This window comes from Talpa occidentalis, unplaced genomic scaffold (genome assembly GCF_014898055.3).
Source record: "Talpa occidentalis isolate TD23 unplaced genomic scaffold, MPIMG_talOcc4v2.1 talOcc4.16, whole genome shotgun sequence".
In the NCBI taxonomy this organism is placed as follows: Eukaryota; Metazoa; Chordata; class Mammalia; order Eulipotyphla; family Talpidae; genus Talpa; species Talpa occidentalis.
Window position 1 is genome coordinate 2258983 of NW_023601653.1, and position 15853 is coordinate 2274835.

A 15853-nucleotide genomic window follows, 5' to 3' on the forward strand; every position below is an offset into this window, starting at 1 on the left:
TTGCATTTTCTCCGAAAACGTTCTCGTGTGCTGCGGCTCCGTCACTGTGACTAATCACAAGATTTAATGGCCTTAAACTGCTCACTGAGGGCTCGATTCAATTAAAAAATGTTCTGTGGAAGCCATGAATAATCCTCCTGTCTGCCTCTCCAGCCTTCCGGAAGCTTCCACTGCAGGGAGGCCGGATGGCTTCTGTCTTTTTCTTTCCGACTGACGGGGCTCGGGCTGGCTTGGGGAGCACGGGCGCCCCGGCGCCGAGGGAGGGCGCCCGGCCCCACCCTAACCCGGCTTCTGCTCCTCTGCCAGTTTGATCGACTCTGGAGCGAGATGCCCGTGAACGCCAAGGGGAGGCTGAGGTACCAGGACTTCCTGAGCAGGTTCGGGTCTGAGAAAGTCGTGTCTCCGCTGGCCACGGGCGACCCGGCCCAGGCCCAGAGGGGGACCAGCGCCCCCGAGGCCTTGGAGGAAGACGGTTCTGCGGCCTCGACGCCTGCTGGCACCCAGAGAGCCGGGCCCCAGCCGCAGGGCCCCAGCGTAAGTGCCCAGGCCACAGGGGCGCCCACAGGGGCAGGCGACAGTGTGGGCCCGGGAGCCTGGGGGGCCTGCGCTTCCCCTGCAGGGCGGGAGGAGCGTGGGGAAGGCCTGGGGCCCGGGGGAATGAGGAGGTGCGTGGTGGGAATTGGCACAAATACAACCCGCCGATGGGAATTGAAATTAGTGGCTAAATTGCCAGTTATGTTTGTTTGTTTTACAAATTTTCTCTCTGAGATGATCGCGCCTTTGACATCCCACGCCTGAGTCAGCCTGAGTCGCTGCTGCAGGTTTAGCCGGGACCTCGGCTTCCGACCCCCCGGGACAGCTCCCTCTTCTCGCCCGCAGGCCCCGGGGAGCGTGCCGGGCGCCCTGCCCCTGCAGAACTGCGAGTCCCTGGAGAACAAGCTCCGGAAGAGGATCCAGGGCTGCTGGCGGGGCTTCCTGCGGGAGTGCAAGGAGAAGGACACCAACAAGCAGGGCGCCATCTCCACCGCCGAGTTCCTGGGTTCGTGCTGGCCCGCGCCCCTGGAAGACGGTGTCCCGGGGGTGGGGGGACAAGGGCCCCTGACGCGCCGGGCCAGCCTGGCGCCCCGAGCAGGCCCGCGACTTTGAACGGGGCTGTGAACGTAAATGTTACAGGCAGTGACAGCAAGAGGGGGCCGGGGGGGGGCAGCAGACCACCCCCAACACAGCTCCGGGGCCCCCTCCCCTCAACATCCGCCCCGAGTCTCTTGGACACTGTTTACAAATGAAGGCCGGGGTCACCTTCCTCGAGTTGTTGCGTCTCGTCCGCGCGGCGTTTCACGCTCCAGGGAGCGAAGACCCTCGGCGTGAAGGGTCTTCCTGGGAACTTCTTCCAGTTGAGTATGAATTCCCTGATGATGGCCGCGGCTTAAAAATGTCCAGACATAACCAGGTATCCACTCCTGAGGTGCCCAGGCGCCCCCCGAAAAATACTTACAAATTAAATATAAAAAGGATGAAAGCAGCAACGATCAGATGTTGTTGCGTTGATTTAATGTGATGTGTTTTGCCAGAAGCAAACCACTGACGAAGCTGTCAAGGCACGTGTGACGCTCACTTGTTTTTCAGTTCATTCTTGAGATTTTGAGCTGCACGTCTGACCCTCGTGCGAGGCGGTCGTTACTTCCTTGCTGGCTTTTTCCGTGTAACCGTGAAGTCACAGTAGCGGCCAGTTCATCGCTCTGGTTGTTGTCTGACTTTCGCAGCGCATGTGAAATTCAGTCCTGTCCAGGCTTGCAGATAGATTCTCAAAAATCATCCTGCTTTCGCGCCCTGCTGCCCGCCTGCGGCGAGGGGAGCGCCGCGGCCCTTCCTGGGCGGTCCCTGGTCCCGGGGCCCGCTGGCTGTTGGGGGCGAGGGCAGCGACGCCCGTGGGCCCCGCGTGGCAGCGTCTGTGGGCCCGGCTGGGGCCGACGGCATCGCGTGTGGTCAGTCTGCCGCCTCTGGTGCCCTCAAGAACCGCAGCAATTCCCGCGCATTCCGTTCCGCGCCTTCTCGATGCTTTCATGGCGTCAGCGTCTCAGTTTGTCCAGCTTAAACGAGCTCACACCCTACCCGAGTCTCTCAAGAGGGCCGCGTCACCCCAGGAGCAGCTCCGGTTTGTTCCAGGTGGAAGGACTGAGCTGGGCGTGGTGTCGGCTTGGGAGGGACCCGCCAGCCTGGCGTCCCCAGAGCCCCGAGCCCGGCGGCCCTGTCTGCGCGGGTGTGTGCCACGGCGTGCGCGTCTCGGCCCTCGCGGGAAGGAAAACTCGAACTGGGAGATCCGTGCGGCCGCGCGGGCTCCTCGGAGGGTGTCTCCTCTGAAACCCAGTTGGAAAGCACCTGGCCGGAGCACCAGGCCTAGCCCCCCACAGTCCAGCCTGCCCGGCTGCGCCCAGCACCCTCCCCCACCTCAGTCGGGGCTCTGCTCCACTCAGCCTCTGCTTCACCGGGGACACCCCAACACCCCTCGCCTCTGCCGCTCCCCGCCTGCTGTTGAGTCTCAGTGACACAAGAGCAGGCAGACCCGGCCAGCAGGCGTCCCAGGACAGAGGCCTCCGGGACTCGGCCAGGTGCCCGTGTCCACCCCGTCAGCCTGTGGGGCAGGGGCGTGGCCAGGGCCCGGAGCGGGAAGACGGCTCTGCCGGCGATGCAGGAATGGCTGTGGGAGCGAGCGAATGACTTGCCACCCTTTTGTCTCTAGCGCTTGTGGAGAAATTCAACCTGGACATCAGCACAGAGGAGGCCCAGCAGCTGGCGGTGAAGTACGACTTGAGGAGCAACGGGCAGTTCGCCTACTGCGACTTCATCCAGAGCTGCGTCCTCCTGCTGAAAGCAAAGGAGACCTCGCTGCTGCAGCGGCTGAAGATCCAGAACGCCCACAAGATGGTACGGGCGGGGCGGGGCGGGCGGGCGCAGAGGGCCTCACCTCCCTTCTCTGCCAACTCGCAGGCGGGGTCACCCTGGTGCAGAGATGCTGGAGGGGCTGCTGGCCAGGGGGGCCGCCTGCCAAAGGTCCCCAGCCTCACGGCCACCTCCCGGGGCCTCTGCTCAGGTCCTGCCTGCCTACGTGACGTGCATGTGTGTCCACGCATGTGACACATGCATGCACAGTGTGTGTCACAACATGACTCACCTGTCGCATGTGTGTGTGTGCACATCTCATTGTGTGTGTGCAATGCAGGCTACGTGTCAGCAGGTGATGTGTGAGGGTTTGTCAAGTCCATGCGTCATGCGTGATTGTGTCCACACAACGTGTATGTCTTGACTGTGCTGTGCGTGTCACACAACTGGTACCCACGTGATAAGTTGTGCCACCATTGTATGATGTGTGTGCTTGGCGTGTAGACAAGCACACATACACGCGTGTGCCACATGTGTCCCGTGTGTGGCCCTGTGTGTGGTGTGGGTGCGGCACCGGGGTGTGCTGCACGTGTGGTGCCTGTGTGTGGTGGGTCACCTGTGTGTGGTGTGGGCCACGTGTGTGGGGGCCACAAGTGGCGTTGTGTGCTGTGTGCACGTGTGCATGGGCGTGAATCACTCCGAGCACCTGCACTTGGCAGCCCCGTGGCCTGCTCCGCAGGGCAGCGTTGGGTGAGCGGGTCCAGACGCCGGGAAACAGGGAGTCGCTCCCCATTGGCATCAGCCACCCCCGTGGTGCGTGAACTTCGCAATCCTCACCCGCGCCCGGCTCACCTTTCCCGATTCCTTCCAAAAGACAAAACACAAAAAAGGCTCTTCGTGCTCACACCCCGTCATCTGTGGCGCGGCGCTCAGTTGTGACCCGCGGATGCGCACACCTGGCGCTGTCGAGTGGCGGCCGCCGCCACCCGTGACTCAGCCGGAGGGCGGGCGGGGCGGACAGAGGCCCCCAGGCCAGGCCCCGCCAGGGCGCAGAGCCCGGCAGACAGCCCGTTCATGTCGTTTCCTCACCCTTGAAATTGTAGTTTTGTGCAAAATTGTGACCATTTTGTGCAAAATTGCGACCATCGGGCCCCTGCCTGCCGTGTACCTGGGTGCCACACGACACGTGGTGTAAAAAGCTCAGCAGAAGCCACCAAGGGCTCCAGGACTCTCCTTCACCCGTCTTGCTGCCGCCACACGGGGAGGGCTGGGTGGGTGACCGGCCGCAGCACCGCGGGTTCTTGGAGCTTCCGCCAGGTGCTGAGTGATGGGCAATCGAAAGCATTAACTGGGCGCAGATCTGTCTCAGGTGTGCCAGCTTTCAACTTTCTCGCAGTCTCGCCTGCACCCAGCTCTGCGCTCAGACGCGCGGGCACGAGCACGCCCAGGCTCCCCATTGAGTAGCACCTCCGGGCCTCGCCGGATACGTCATGGCCTGGCGGGGTTTGTTTTAGCTCTGTGCGTTATCACACAGAGACCCAGACCTAAATGGAAGACCTGGACCTAAATGGCTTTTTCCCCCTATTTTGAAAACGCCCCAACATTCCGTGGCCCTCTCCAGTTCATCGGGGGCTTCCCCGGGGTGGGGTCGCCTGGCGTGGTGGAGTCCAGGGGACACTGGTCCTGCCACTGGCCTCCCAGAGCCGCCGTGTCCCCCACCCTGAAATGGGGACAGAGTGACCGACCTCCTTCCCAGGCGGGGGGAGCAGGGAGCCAGGCCCCACACCCTCGTGCTGGAGAGCAGTGGGGGGAGGGTGCTCTTCACGCAGGCTCTGCCCGCAGGCTCGGCCTGGGGTTCCGGCGCTGGAGGGGCGCGGGTGGGGGGGCGCAGGAGCAGAATGGGGACGAGGCCCAGAGGGGAGCCTGCCCGGCCTGCCCACACCGCCCTCCGCACCTGGAGTCCTTCCTCACCCCCTCTCGGTTTTGCTTTTCCCAGAAAGAAACTGGTGCGGAGACGTCTTCCTTTTACTCTGCTTTGCTGCGGATCCAGCCCAGAATCCTGCACTGCTGGAGGCCCATGCGGCGCTCCTTCAAGAGCTACGACCAGGACGGCACCGGGCTCCTGAGCGTGGCGGATTTCAGGAGGGTAAGGCCAGGGCGAGACTGGCTGTCCCCGACACCCCTCTCGTGACCCCTCCCCAGTCAAGGGCTGCGTCCACGTGTCCCTCTCCTCAGACCCTTTCACACGGTGCCCTTGGTGGGCACCCACCTGGAGCCCAGCGGCCTCCTCCTAGGCGCTGGACGGCTCCCGCCCCCAGGCCCCAGAGCCAGGAGGGGTTAATGGGCCACCCCCAGAGGGGAGCTCCCGCCCCCTGGGGCTCTTGGGTGTCTTTCCCAGAGGAAACAGGCCACCTCAGGGGCTTAAAACTGCCACTGCGGCAACGGGGCCAGTGTCGGGCACACCCAGGCCGGGCGGCTTCGCCTCAGTTCTCACAGCCTGAAAGAACTCCAGAGCCTTGGCGTCAGCGCCAGGTTTTCATAGCACATGGGGAAAGCAGTGGGGAGACAGCAACTCGAGCCCCTGCCCAGGGTGATGCCCCCCCTTTCAGGCCCTCCCCCGGGCACAGGTGTACACACTTGCACACGCGCGCTCACCCTCGCTCAGGTGTGCACACTCAGGCACGCGTGCCCGCGCCCACGCGCCTTCTGCGCTAACAAGATCGAGGCCGCAGGTGATGGCCACAGAGGCCGGTGGCGCAAAAGCCGGATTAAATCCCTTACCCTACAGTCGGGCCCCTTGCCGGACAGGGCCTGCCCACCCCCTCAGCAGCCCAGCTGCTGACACCTGGGCCGTGGCGTCCAGAGACAGGCGCGCGACCCGGATACGCGGAAGGCTGGTGTAAGGGGCAGGACAGGACACAGGGCAGGTTTTCTGATCCAGCAGACCGGGTCAAGGAGGAGTCAGAGTCCTCAGTGGCTTTTTGCAGGTCTTTTATTAGGATTTAGCAGGTACACAGCAGGCAGGGGTGCTGGGGGGTGCAGGCTGGCAGGCCTCCCAGCCCCCAGCAAGTCTTCACTCTATCTGGGCTCTCTGGCCTTCTCTGCTCCTGCTTCGGGCTTCTTGTCTTTCGGCTTCTCCTGGCGTCCCCGTGACGCCGCCCTTAAAAAGTACAGTCTTGGCCCAGGTGTACCCACTCCAGGTGCCGCCATCAGGCACGCATTCAGGACCACAGGGTTCCCTCATCTATCCTGATGGCGGGAGGGCAGAAAAGCCTGATACCTTTTACCTCCCCCTACAGCTGGGTCGGGGGAGGCTCACGATGAGCCCGGCAGACTCAGCAGCAGGCGGGGCGGGGGCCTGGCGGCCCGCTGGGCAGGGTGAAGAGTGGGGCCTGCAGGAGCCGGCTCCGGGGCTCTGCCCTGCACCCCGCAGTGACTCTCCACAGCTGGTCTTTACTTTGGGGTCCAGTGGAGACCCCAGCAAAGATGCTCCTGTTGTCTCGGGGGGCGGGAGGGGGCGGGAGCTGGCGGGCGGGGGAGGGGCCGGCCTGCAGCCCCTGCCGCCCCCAGGTGCTGAGGCAGTACGGCATCAACCTCTCGGAGGAGGAGTTCTTCCACGTGCTGGAGTACTACGACAAGGCGCTCTCCTCCCGCATCTCCTACAACGACTTCCTCCGCGCCTTCCTGCAGTAGCCCCGCCGCGCGGACGGAGGCCTCGGGGCCTGTCTCAAGACTCATAAAGCCACACCATTCGGGCTTTCACGAACCCTCCAGAGTGTCTCCAGAAGCACACCCCCACGCGCACCAAGCCCTGAGTCCTGTGCGACCGGGCCGGCCTGGCGCTGACCCTCAGCCCTCACGTCCTCGTGCCTGTCCGGGAGCCCCGAAGCTGCCCTGCCGGCCTCGGCTCCCTCACGACTTAGAGCAAATAAAGACGTTAGTCTCTGAAGCAGTGATTCTTGAGACAAAGGTAAAATACATAAGCACTCGGAATTTCTGGAGTTTTTATTCCTGAGAGCCTGCCGGGGGCCTGGGGTCACGGAGAGCCTGGCCTCCGACCCAGGTCACTGTGCTGGTCAGCTCCAGAGCCCTGCCCTGGGGGCAGGGAGGGTAAATGAAGTAATTGGGCCTTTGGCGCCACTGGCCTCCGGCCATCACCTGCGGCCCTGATGGTGTGAGGCGGGAGGTGCCGGAGCGTGGGCACCGGGCGGAGGGTGGACACCTGGAACGGGTGGGCGCGCGTGAGTGCGCGCCTGAGCCGGGGCGGGGTGAAAGGGCGGTGTCACGCAGACGAAGGGCTAAGGGAGGGCGAGCTGCGAGACTGCAGAGGCGAGACCGCGAGAGAACGCGGAGAGCCCAGGGTCCGTGGGGCTGGAGGCTCGGCTGCCTGTCGCCCGGCCCCCTGCCCGGGCCGCGCCTGTGCACCTGAGAGCATTAAAGCCTGAAGAAGCCACCGAGGGCTCCGGGACTCTCTCCGTCTGCCTGACTCCACCTGCCCTGTGTGTGCTGGCACTGGGGGCACAAGCCCCTGGGGGTCCCACCTCAGTCAGGCCCCAGGCCGCGCCCCCTCCCCCTGAGGCCTGGCCAAGCTGGCCTGATGGGGACCACCCACCAGTGACCATGCCAGAGCGACCCTTCTGCTAAGAGCTCACATGGTCCCTTGCTTCTGTTGTTGTGATGCTTTCTGGAAGGTTCCAGCAGGAACTGGGAGGGGCAGGGAGAAGAGCTGCCCCTCGGCTGTGTGGCTCCTCACCCCACCCCAGGCCAGCCCCGGCCTTCCCAGCACCTCTGCTGCCACCTCTGCCCCCGCCACTCGGACCCTGCCCAGCCCCGGGCCCCCAGGCCGCAGCAGATCCTGGGGTCACTGTCTCCCAGACTTGTTTGCGGGGGGACCATTCTCAGGGGAGCTTGGGAGAGGAGGCTGAGCTGCCTAGCACAGGGCTAACCCCGACACGACCGGCCCGGGAGTTAGTGACTGGAGAAGGCAGTCTGGAAAAGTAAGTCACTTGGGGAAAAAAATACTCGTTTATTTTAAGATCAATCGACGACTGGGTGGGAGGCCGATGCGCGCGTGGGTGGCATAGTCGGGTGGACAAACTGCGTAAATAATTCGCGCACCACACAGCTCCGGGTCTGCCTGCTGCGGCCAGGAGTCGTGACGTCCCGGCCAGCACATCTGCCCCCGAGATCTGAGTTTCTGAAAAGAAGGAGCTAGAACCCTCTGGAGAAACACTGCTCCTAGGGCAGGGCAGGTGAAACGGGGAGCGTGGAGATTCTCCGAGCCCTGGGAGGAAGGGAGGGAGGGAGGGAGGGAGACGGACGAGATACCCAGGGATCACGTTACGTCATCATGACCCGGCGTGACAGCAGCAGCCGCCGCCGTCCATCCCGGAAGGGCGCGTCCTCCTGGCTGCAGGGTCCGTCTGAGTAGCCCCGAGGAGGGCTCCTCCCCGAACAGTGCCCCGAGGACACCCCAGGGGTGCTTGCTCCAGGCAAGGCCACGGAGGGTGCTGGAGGTAGCAGACTTTAAGGAGAAATCGGAAACTTGTGTAGCCTCGAAATATCTTCCCCAAATATTCATTAATGTGATCATTTTAACATATGTCCGCGGATGGGGCTCCTCCCTGTGGAAGGGGGGCTCTGTGGCCTCCTCCTGGGTGCGCTGGACGCAAAAAAGGCCTGAAATGGAAACCTGGAGCCTTTACAGTGGGCACAACGGCAGACACCCCTGACCCAAGCCTCTTCTGGGGTCAGAGGAGACTTGCAAAGCCCTCCACGAGCTTCCGGGGGCAGGCTGCACCCCCGTCGTGGAGAGCTGCAGGACACCCCCACGTTCCAGGTGGGGCCACTGGGGCGTCGCAGGCCGGCGCCGGGCAGGTCTGGGCCTTCTGTGCATGACCCAAGCCCCTCCCCAGACCCGGGGTCCAGCAGTGGCAGGTGGGCCCGGCCCCCCGCCCAGGGACACGGGAAGAGGCGCGGCACGGACTTCTCCTTCTTTTTACAAAGACTTTATTGTCTGACATGCTTGACAAAAAAAAATTACAGCCACAATCAAGTTATGCCAGAATGATTGAGGAGCGCGCCGTCATCTTCCATACCTCAAGGACGCTTAATGAATTTTCTCTTAAAGTAACAGCTGCCTTCGCAACTTCTCTCCCACATAAAAATACACCGTATTCTGAAGATATTACCTTAGGAAAAATTTTTTAAGTTTATACTTCTTGGTCCACATAGAAATTCACCATAGGCGACCGCAGGGGCTCTGTGTCCGAGGCGTCCCCGGAGACCCGCAAACACGGGCTCCCCGCAGCCCCGCACCCCTGCAGAGCAAACCGGCCATCGCGGTGCCTCACCCCGAGGGAGACCCGCTCGACAGCGAAGGAACCGTGGGCTCCTGGGACGCCAAGTTCCGGGGACAGGAGCCTCCGGGCGCCGTGAGAAGAGAACCAGAGGGCCGTTGCCCAGACCCCCAGCGGGGGCCACGCGCTGCCTCGGGGAGCAGGGCCAGCTCGGGCTTCGGTGGAGGCAAAGCAAGGGCAGTGAAGCCGGATGCTGGGGCTCAGTCCTGCCTCTGCCCCTTTTGTGCTGTGCACCCCCAGGCACGTTACCCACCTCTCTGGCTGCAGAACCGGCTGGGGATGGGATGAGCGCACACCGGGAGGGCCCGCGGGGTGCCGCAGGGGCAGGCAGCGAGGGCCTCCCGGGTGCGCTCAGGAGCCCCGCGGCCACGGAGACAGGGCACCGTCTCACGAGACGTTCGGACTCAAAACCGACGCAGAAGTCGGGGGTGAACAGAACATCAAAATGGTGACCACAGACCGAACCTGCCCCTCCTGCCTGTGCCCCGCCCGGCCTCCCGGCTGCTCCCCAGGGGCCTCAGAGCTGCAGCCACCCCCCACCCTGCAGGAGAGCCCGGCGGGGCTGGCCACTGTCTGTGTCCCCTCCCCGTCAGGGCAGGGGGCTGAGGCACCCGGGGCTGCACCCCCTCCGCGCCCTCAGCTCCGGGCGCAATCGGAGCCCCAGGGGGCCAGGGACAGAGCCCCATTAGAGCCCCATGAGGGGCCACAACGCGAAACAGGATCCACTCATCACATGAAGAGGCGGGAGGGCCCTGCGGGCGGCAGGGTGCGGCTGCTGGGCGGGGAGCAGGACCCCAGGACAGGGTCGCCCCGACGGTCCGGCCAGCCGGGCCTGCGTGCTCAGATGGCTCATTGGGGAGCCCGGCCCCGGAGTCCAGGCTCCAAGGGGGGCCTGGGGCGCTCAGGCCGCGGCTCCAGTCAGCAAGAAATGCGCGCGGGGGGACGGAGGGGCGGGCGCCGGGCGCCCAATTCCTGAGATGCCCCCGGCGCCCGGGCCGGGCCGGCCGGGAGGGGAGCGCGCCCCGGGCTGCACGGACCCTCCTAGGGCGGGGTTTTGTGCAAGGATTTCAGGTCCTCGGCGCGGGCGAGGGGCGCGCGGCGGGCGGGGTACCGGGGGGGCAGCGGCACCCCCAGCCCAGCCCCTGCGCTCGGGCCTCCCGGGGCGCCGCGCGGAAGGGGGTGCGGGGCGGGGGGCGCGCGGGGCACGGGGCGCGCGGGGGCCCGCAGGGCCAGTCAGGAGTTCCGGGGCGTGGGCAGGTCGATGACGATCGGCGGGTTCACGGGCTGGTAGTTGACGGTGCACACGGACGCGTTCACGTAGGTGGTCGTGCCGTCCGCCATCACGCCGTAGCCTGCGGAGACGGGGGCCCTGCTGGGCGCGGCACCGACCACACCCCGAGCCCCAGGAAGGCCCGAGGCCGCGCCCTCCCCGGCTGGACACGCGCCCGCTGGGCCCGGCTAGGGGAGGGTCAGGCGGAGCGGGATGGGCGCCAGGAGGTGCCGGGGAGACGCCTGGGGAGCCCATGTGCTTCCGAGGGGAGGGACAGGTCCTGGCGGGGGGCTCAAGGGGGTGACAGCAGGGTGTGCCCAGCTGGTCAAGTCCGGCTCTGGTGAGGAGCCCCGCCCCGTGCCAGGCCAAGGAGTGGGGGGTCCGGAGGGGCTCCGGCAGCGTCCATCGCCTCGACGGCCACGCTGCCCGCGGTCCCTCGACATGGAGCGGGTGCCCGTGGACACGGCGCGCGGCGCTCCCCAGGCCAGAAGCCAGATGCCACTCTGGCAGCTCTGCAAACTTACCAAGCACCCGCTGTATGCCAGGCCCCAGGGGTGTGCCCACCAGCACCCCCTCCTCAGAAGCACTGCCACCCGCGGCGTCCGGGGGCCCCACGGGGCGAGAAGGGCCCCCAGTCTGATTCCCACTCATCCTCCTGCTCTGGACGTTCCGGCGAGAGCCGGCCCAAGAGCCGGAGGGGCCCGGCCCGCCCGCCACCGCCCGCTGCCCGCCGCCGCCCGCTGACCTTCGTGGATGTGTCCAAAGACATGGAGCCGCGGCTGCACCCGCCGCTGCACGGTGTTGAGCAGCTCCACGCAGCCCACCCGCTGCATCTTCTTGGGGACCCAGTCCAGGAAGCCTGTGCAGGGAGAAGACGGGGTGACGGGCCTGGCGCAGCCCCACGCCCACCCACGGGCGCTGCTCCGGCAGCCTCGGCGTCGCGGGAACCGGACCCACGGGGCTGAGCGTCCAGAGGGGCGGCCGCGGGGCTCCCGCGGACCCCAGACCAGCCTGTGCGCCCCACCCCGGCAGCGGCGCAGACAAGGCCGCGGAGCAGCTCGGGCGAGACTTCTGCGTCCGACACTTTCTAAACAAACAGCACAAAATTATGAAACGGCCTCCCGGAGCCGCCCCTCCGCGGCGGGCACCCGCCACCCTCAGGCTGCCCCGGGAGGAAGGGCTGGTGAGGCCCAGAGGAGGGTCCGGCTCGCTCAGCCCCTCTGCTGGCCGGGCGAGCTCTGCGGCTGCTGGGAGGGGGAAGGGGGTGTCTACTCAGGAACGGGGGTGCTGCAAGAGACACTGACTTGGAGCGGAGGCGGGAGGGGAGGGGAGGGGGAGGGAGGGCAGGGTGGGAGGGGGAGGCGGGTCTGGCCACAGCAGAGTTTGGCCTTTAAGGACGCGGGAGCCGCAGAGGCCGCAGCGGGAGGCCGCGGCACTGGGGGTCCAGAGACCCCTCCTCCTGATGTGACGAGGGGCAAGACTGGGGAGCAGTGGCGGCCTCAGGGGCGTGGGGAGAGAAAGCGGGGCCAAAAAGCGGGGCCAGTGAGGTAGAGAGAAGAGGAGGGGCTGGGGCTCGGTTTGGGGGTGGCCTCGAAGGGACGCGCTGAGGGACAGAATGGGGCGTGAGCGAAGCCGGGAGGAGAGCGCCAGCAGCAGCCCCCCAGGCCTGGGAACGGCCAGGACGGTGGGGGTGAGGTCCCTGGGAGTCTGGCGGGGTGAGGGGAGCCAGATGGAGCAGCCCCGGGTGCTCACGGCCCAGGGCTCAGGTCTGGGGTCGGGGCCCTGCTGCCTTCTGAGCACATCTGCCGCCTGAGCGAGGCGGGCAGCTGATTCTCGCCCCAGGACCGCCCTCCCTCAGGCCACAGGGGAGCCCCAGCATACAGCAGCTGCTCCAAAAATCACACCCCAGCTAGCTGCCCACTCGGGGTGCGGCCCTGGTGCCCCCCGCGCCCCCCCCCCAGCCGGCTTACCCAGAGGGGGGCCGTGGGTGATCAGGATGTCCACACCCTCGGGGATGAGGTTCCACTTCTCCAGCAGCGCTTGGCCTCGGGGGAGGTTGAAGCCCCAGCCGTAAAACCAGGGCTGCCTGTGGGAGAAGACCCGGCGCTGAGAGCCGCCTGGGAGAGTGGGGCGACCACAGGCGGCCCCCCACACTGCCGAGGCCGCCGGGCGAAATCCGGGCTCAGACCATGCTCTGGGCTCGAGGGGTGCCCTCGTTGCTCTCTCGCACCCCGGTCTCTGGGCTCCGTGATGAACAAGGGTTATGTTAAAACAGGAAAGGCTGAAGAAGTACCAGCTTCTGCCCAGGACCGTTCTTGCTCCACGTGCTCCCTTGGAAATCCAGAGACCACCCGCCGCCCCCCGCCCCAGCTGCGGGAGACCCGCGTCTCCCCCACAACGGCAGCTGCAGCCCCGCCCCGAGGCAGCCAGCTCCAGGTGGACAAGGGCCCTCCCCTCTTCTCCCCATTTCCACCCGAAGCCCCCGTCCGGCAGGGCTGCCGCACCCCAGCTCTTGGGGCAGGGCCACATGACCTACGCCCGCGAGTGAGGCCCGCCCGGCGCCCACCCGGGGCTCGGAGCCGCCGTCACAAGTCACTGCCCTCCCGGGGCCCAGGAGGAACGCGTGGCCCGGCCCTTCCCGCCGGAGGGAGCCCAGAGCCCGGTCGATGGGATGAGGGGCTGCTCTAGGCCAGCGCGAGCCGCGGGCGCCCGCCTCGAGAGCTGCCCACGGCCGCGAGCCCGTCCCCGAGGGGTGGCCCGAGCGCGCGGCCCCGGAGCCAGCCCGAGCAGTCACGCCAGACGCCCACCCGCCGCGGCCCCGCTCCGCTGTGGGAGCCGCGGGAGCCGCGTGCCCCGGGTGTTCCTCTGCCTCGAGAGCAGCCCCTCGACCTAAGTCAGTGTCACATCCCCAGGACCACGGTCCCGAGCCTTTACTGAGTCACCATCACCCCCCGCCGCCGCCATGACAAAGCCCTCCTGGAAACACTCGGGCTCTCCGCGAGATCCCGCGGCCGAGGGCAGGCCCCGCGCTGCAGCTCGAAGGGCCGCGACAGCATGTTTGAACAGGGAAGAGAAACCGGCGGCCCCCGGCCCAGCAGGGACCCTGCCGTCGCCGTGGCTCTGTTACGTGGACACCCACCCGGCGTCCCCACCGCAGACGCCCCCCGCGCCCCTGCTCAAAGGGCTGGGGTGCTGCGCTCGGGCGCGGGGCGGCTCCCCCTCGTGCACGAGCTCGGGCCGGGCAGCCCAGGGCCCCGGCTGCCCCAGGAGGCTGGCGGTGGGCAGGCGCGGCCAGCGGCCCGGAAGCTGCTCAGGACGCCAGGCCGCGGCCGCCCCGGCCCCGCCCGCCAGCAGCGCGAGGCTGCCTCCCCCGCAGCGCCCGCTTTTCACAAATCTAATCAAATATTTACAAGACGGGCTGAGGCTTCGTGAACACGAAGAGCAAGCGCCTCGGTTCCCAGGAGCCACAGCAAGGCGGGGAGGAAACACTCGGAAATCGACCAGCGACCCCAAAAGCCCCAGGACCACAGGCGCCCCCGCCCGCCCGCCTCCCCCGCGCCCCCCAGGTGGGTGCCTCCCCGCCGAGGCACCTATCTGGCTCTCAAAACAGAGCGCCTCCCATCCCGGGGTCTGGGGTCCGCCGGCCCCCGGGACGCCCCGAGAGGCTGAGCCACGGCCCAGCGTCACACAGCGGGTCCGGGGCGGGTCTCCCCGGGGCAGCAGGCCCAGGACTCCCCTGGTGTCCCCCCCTCCTCACCCGAGCCCCTCACCGGCCCCACCCACCTCTAAGCACGTCCCGCCCAAGCCTGCCCGCAGGAGGGGCCGGAGAGCAGGGCGGCTCTGGGGACACAGGCCCTGGGGCACACGAGGCCCCGGGGGGCGGGGAAGGCGCCCTGTCCCCTCTCGTGGCTGGAAGGGCACTGAAGTCGGCCTCAGACCCCAGCCCCCGCCCGGTGCTGCACCTCCCGGCCCCTGGGAAGTGAGACACCCCACTGCTCGGGACCTCGCCCAGGAGGGCGCCCCCGCCCCACACAGGGCAGGGAGGGGAAGAGCAGGCCTGAGAGGGTGAGGCGGCCCCACGCGGGGCGGTGACGGCTTCGCTTCGCTAGACTTGGGAGGCAGCGGGAGGCTCAAATCGTCCATGGAAATGTCCAGAGGAGACACCCCAGATGGCCGGGGGAGCAGGGCACCCTCCTGGGGCCAGAGCGGTGGGAGAGACTCTCCAGGGCGACCCGCGCCCTCCCGTCCGGTCCAGCTCTCTGCCGGGGCCGGGGAGACAGGCGGCCGGCGCGCCCACGTTCTGGGGCCGGTCCCTTGACCCCCCTCGCCGCGTGAGGACTCCTGGGGTTGCAGGCAGGGGCTCAAAGAGCCTGTCACCCGGGCAGCCCGGATCCGGCCCCCCGCTCACCCCTGCCGGCGTGGGGGCAGCCCCGGCTGAGTCGGAGACCCTCAGGAGCCGGGGCCGCAGGCACCGTGGCCCCCGACTCCAGCGGGCTGGGTCCCGGGCGGCTCCCACCCGACGCCAGGACCCCCGCGTCTGCCCCCACCCGGGACGCAGCCCAGGCCCCGCGGATGAATCAGAATTCCGGCGAGGCGCTGGGAGGCAGCTTTATGTCCCGAATTTCTGTCTTTCTGTTCTAAAGTAACCATTGGAATAATTTTCTTACAGAATGATAGTTGCCATGACAACCAGAGCAAATTTTCCTTTTCTGAAACAGATGTCTCATTTAGTTGAAAATTAGAATGTGAACAAACCCATGGGAAAAATTAATTCAAACTTTAACAGCGCGCTGAATACAATGTAATCTCTCCGAGGTTAACCCCTTAACAGCTTTTTTGTGCGCTCGTGGTAACCTCCGCAGCCGGCTAATTAGGCCCGCTTAGCCAATATAAATGACCTCCTCGTGGCCAATCATTAAGCAGTTTCCCTGGAGCAGGAATCCGGGCTCCCCGGCGGGCGGGCAGGGGACGTGTCTGCGGAAAATGGCTGAAGCGGAGCCGCCTTTCTGCTTCCCCCTCTCCCCAGGTAAGAGCGGGGGGCAGTGGCCAGGGCGGCCCACGTGGCCGGGGTGCGGCCGCTCCGTCCCCGGGCTCGGGTGCGCGGCCAGGAGGCCTGGGCGCGCTGGTGGGGCTGTGCCCAGAGGGGCACCGGCGCTCAATGCCCCGAGGGCGAGTGGAAGGGCCTGACGGGACACCCGGGGGCGCCCCGGGGACACAGGCACAGACAGCCCCAATCCTCACGCCCACCCCGGGAGGACGCCCCAGCCCCGCGCCATGCCCCAGCAGCAGAGCGGGGAAGGTGCAGGGCCCAGAGCAGCTGGGACCACGTGCCGGGGCCAACGCA

The 15853-nt window shown here is 66.6% G+C and overlaps 2 protein-coding genes across 5 annotated transcripts in view; one reads left to right on the top strand and one right to left on the bottom strand.

Moving 5' to 3' along the window:
* Positions 1-6865, top strand: part of EFCAB6 (EF-hand calcium binding domain 6) — a 143126-nt gene extending 136261 nt beyond the window's left edge. For all 4 annotated transcript variants that reach the window (XM_037513407.2, XM_037513409.2, XM_054695992.1 and 1 more), the window contains 5 exons: positions 307-534; positions 880-1039; positions 2741-2925; positions 4877-5026; positions 6451-6865. In XM_037513407.2, the coding sequence (XP_037369304.1) occupies positions 307-534; positions 880-1039; positions 2741-2925; positions 4877-5026; positions 6451-6573 (846 nt within the window). In that variant the 3' untranslated portion in view covers positions 6574-6865. The remainder of the gene's footprint in view (positions 1-306; positions 535-879; positions 1040-2740; positions 2926-4876; positions 5027-6450) is intronic.
* A 3554-nt stretch (positions 6866-10419) lies between these two features.
* Positions 10420-15853, bottom strand: part of MPPED1 (metallophosphoesterase domain containing 1) — a 40113-nt gene continuing 34679 nt past the window's right edge. Inside the window, exons 4-6 of the mRNA XM_037513411.2 lie at positions 12480-12595; positions 11255-11368; positions 10420-10591 (exon numbers count right to left, since the gene is read on the bottom strand). Of these exons, the coding sequence (XP_037369308.1) occupies positions 10473-10591; positions 11255-11368; positions 12480-12595 (349 nt within the window). The 3' untranslated portion in view covers positions 10420-10472. The remainder of the gene's footprint in view (positions 10592-11254; positions 11369-12479; positions 12596-15853) is intronic.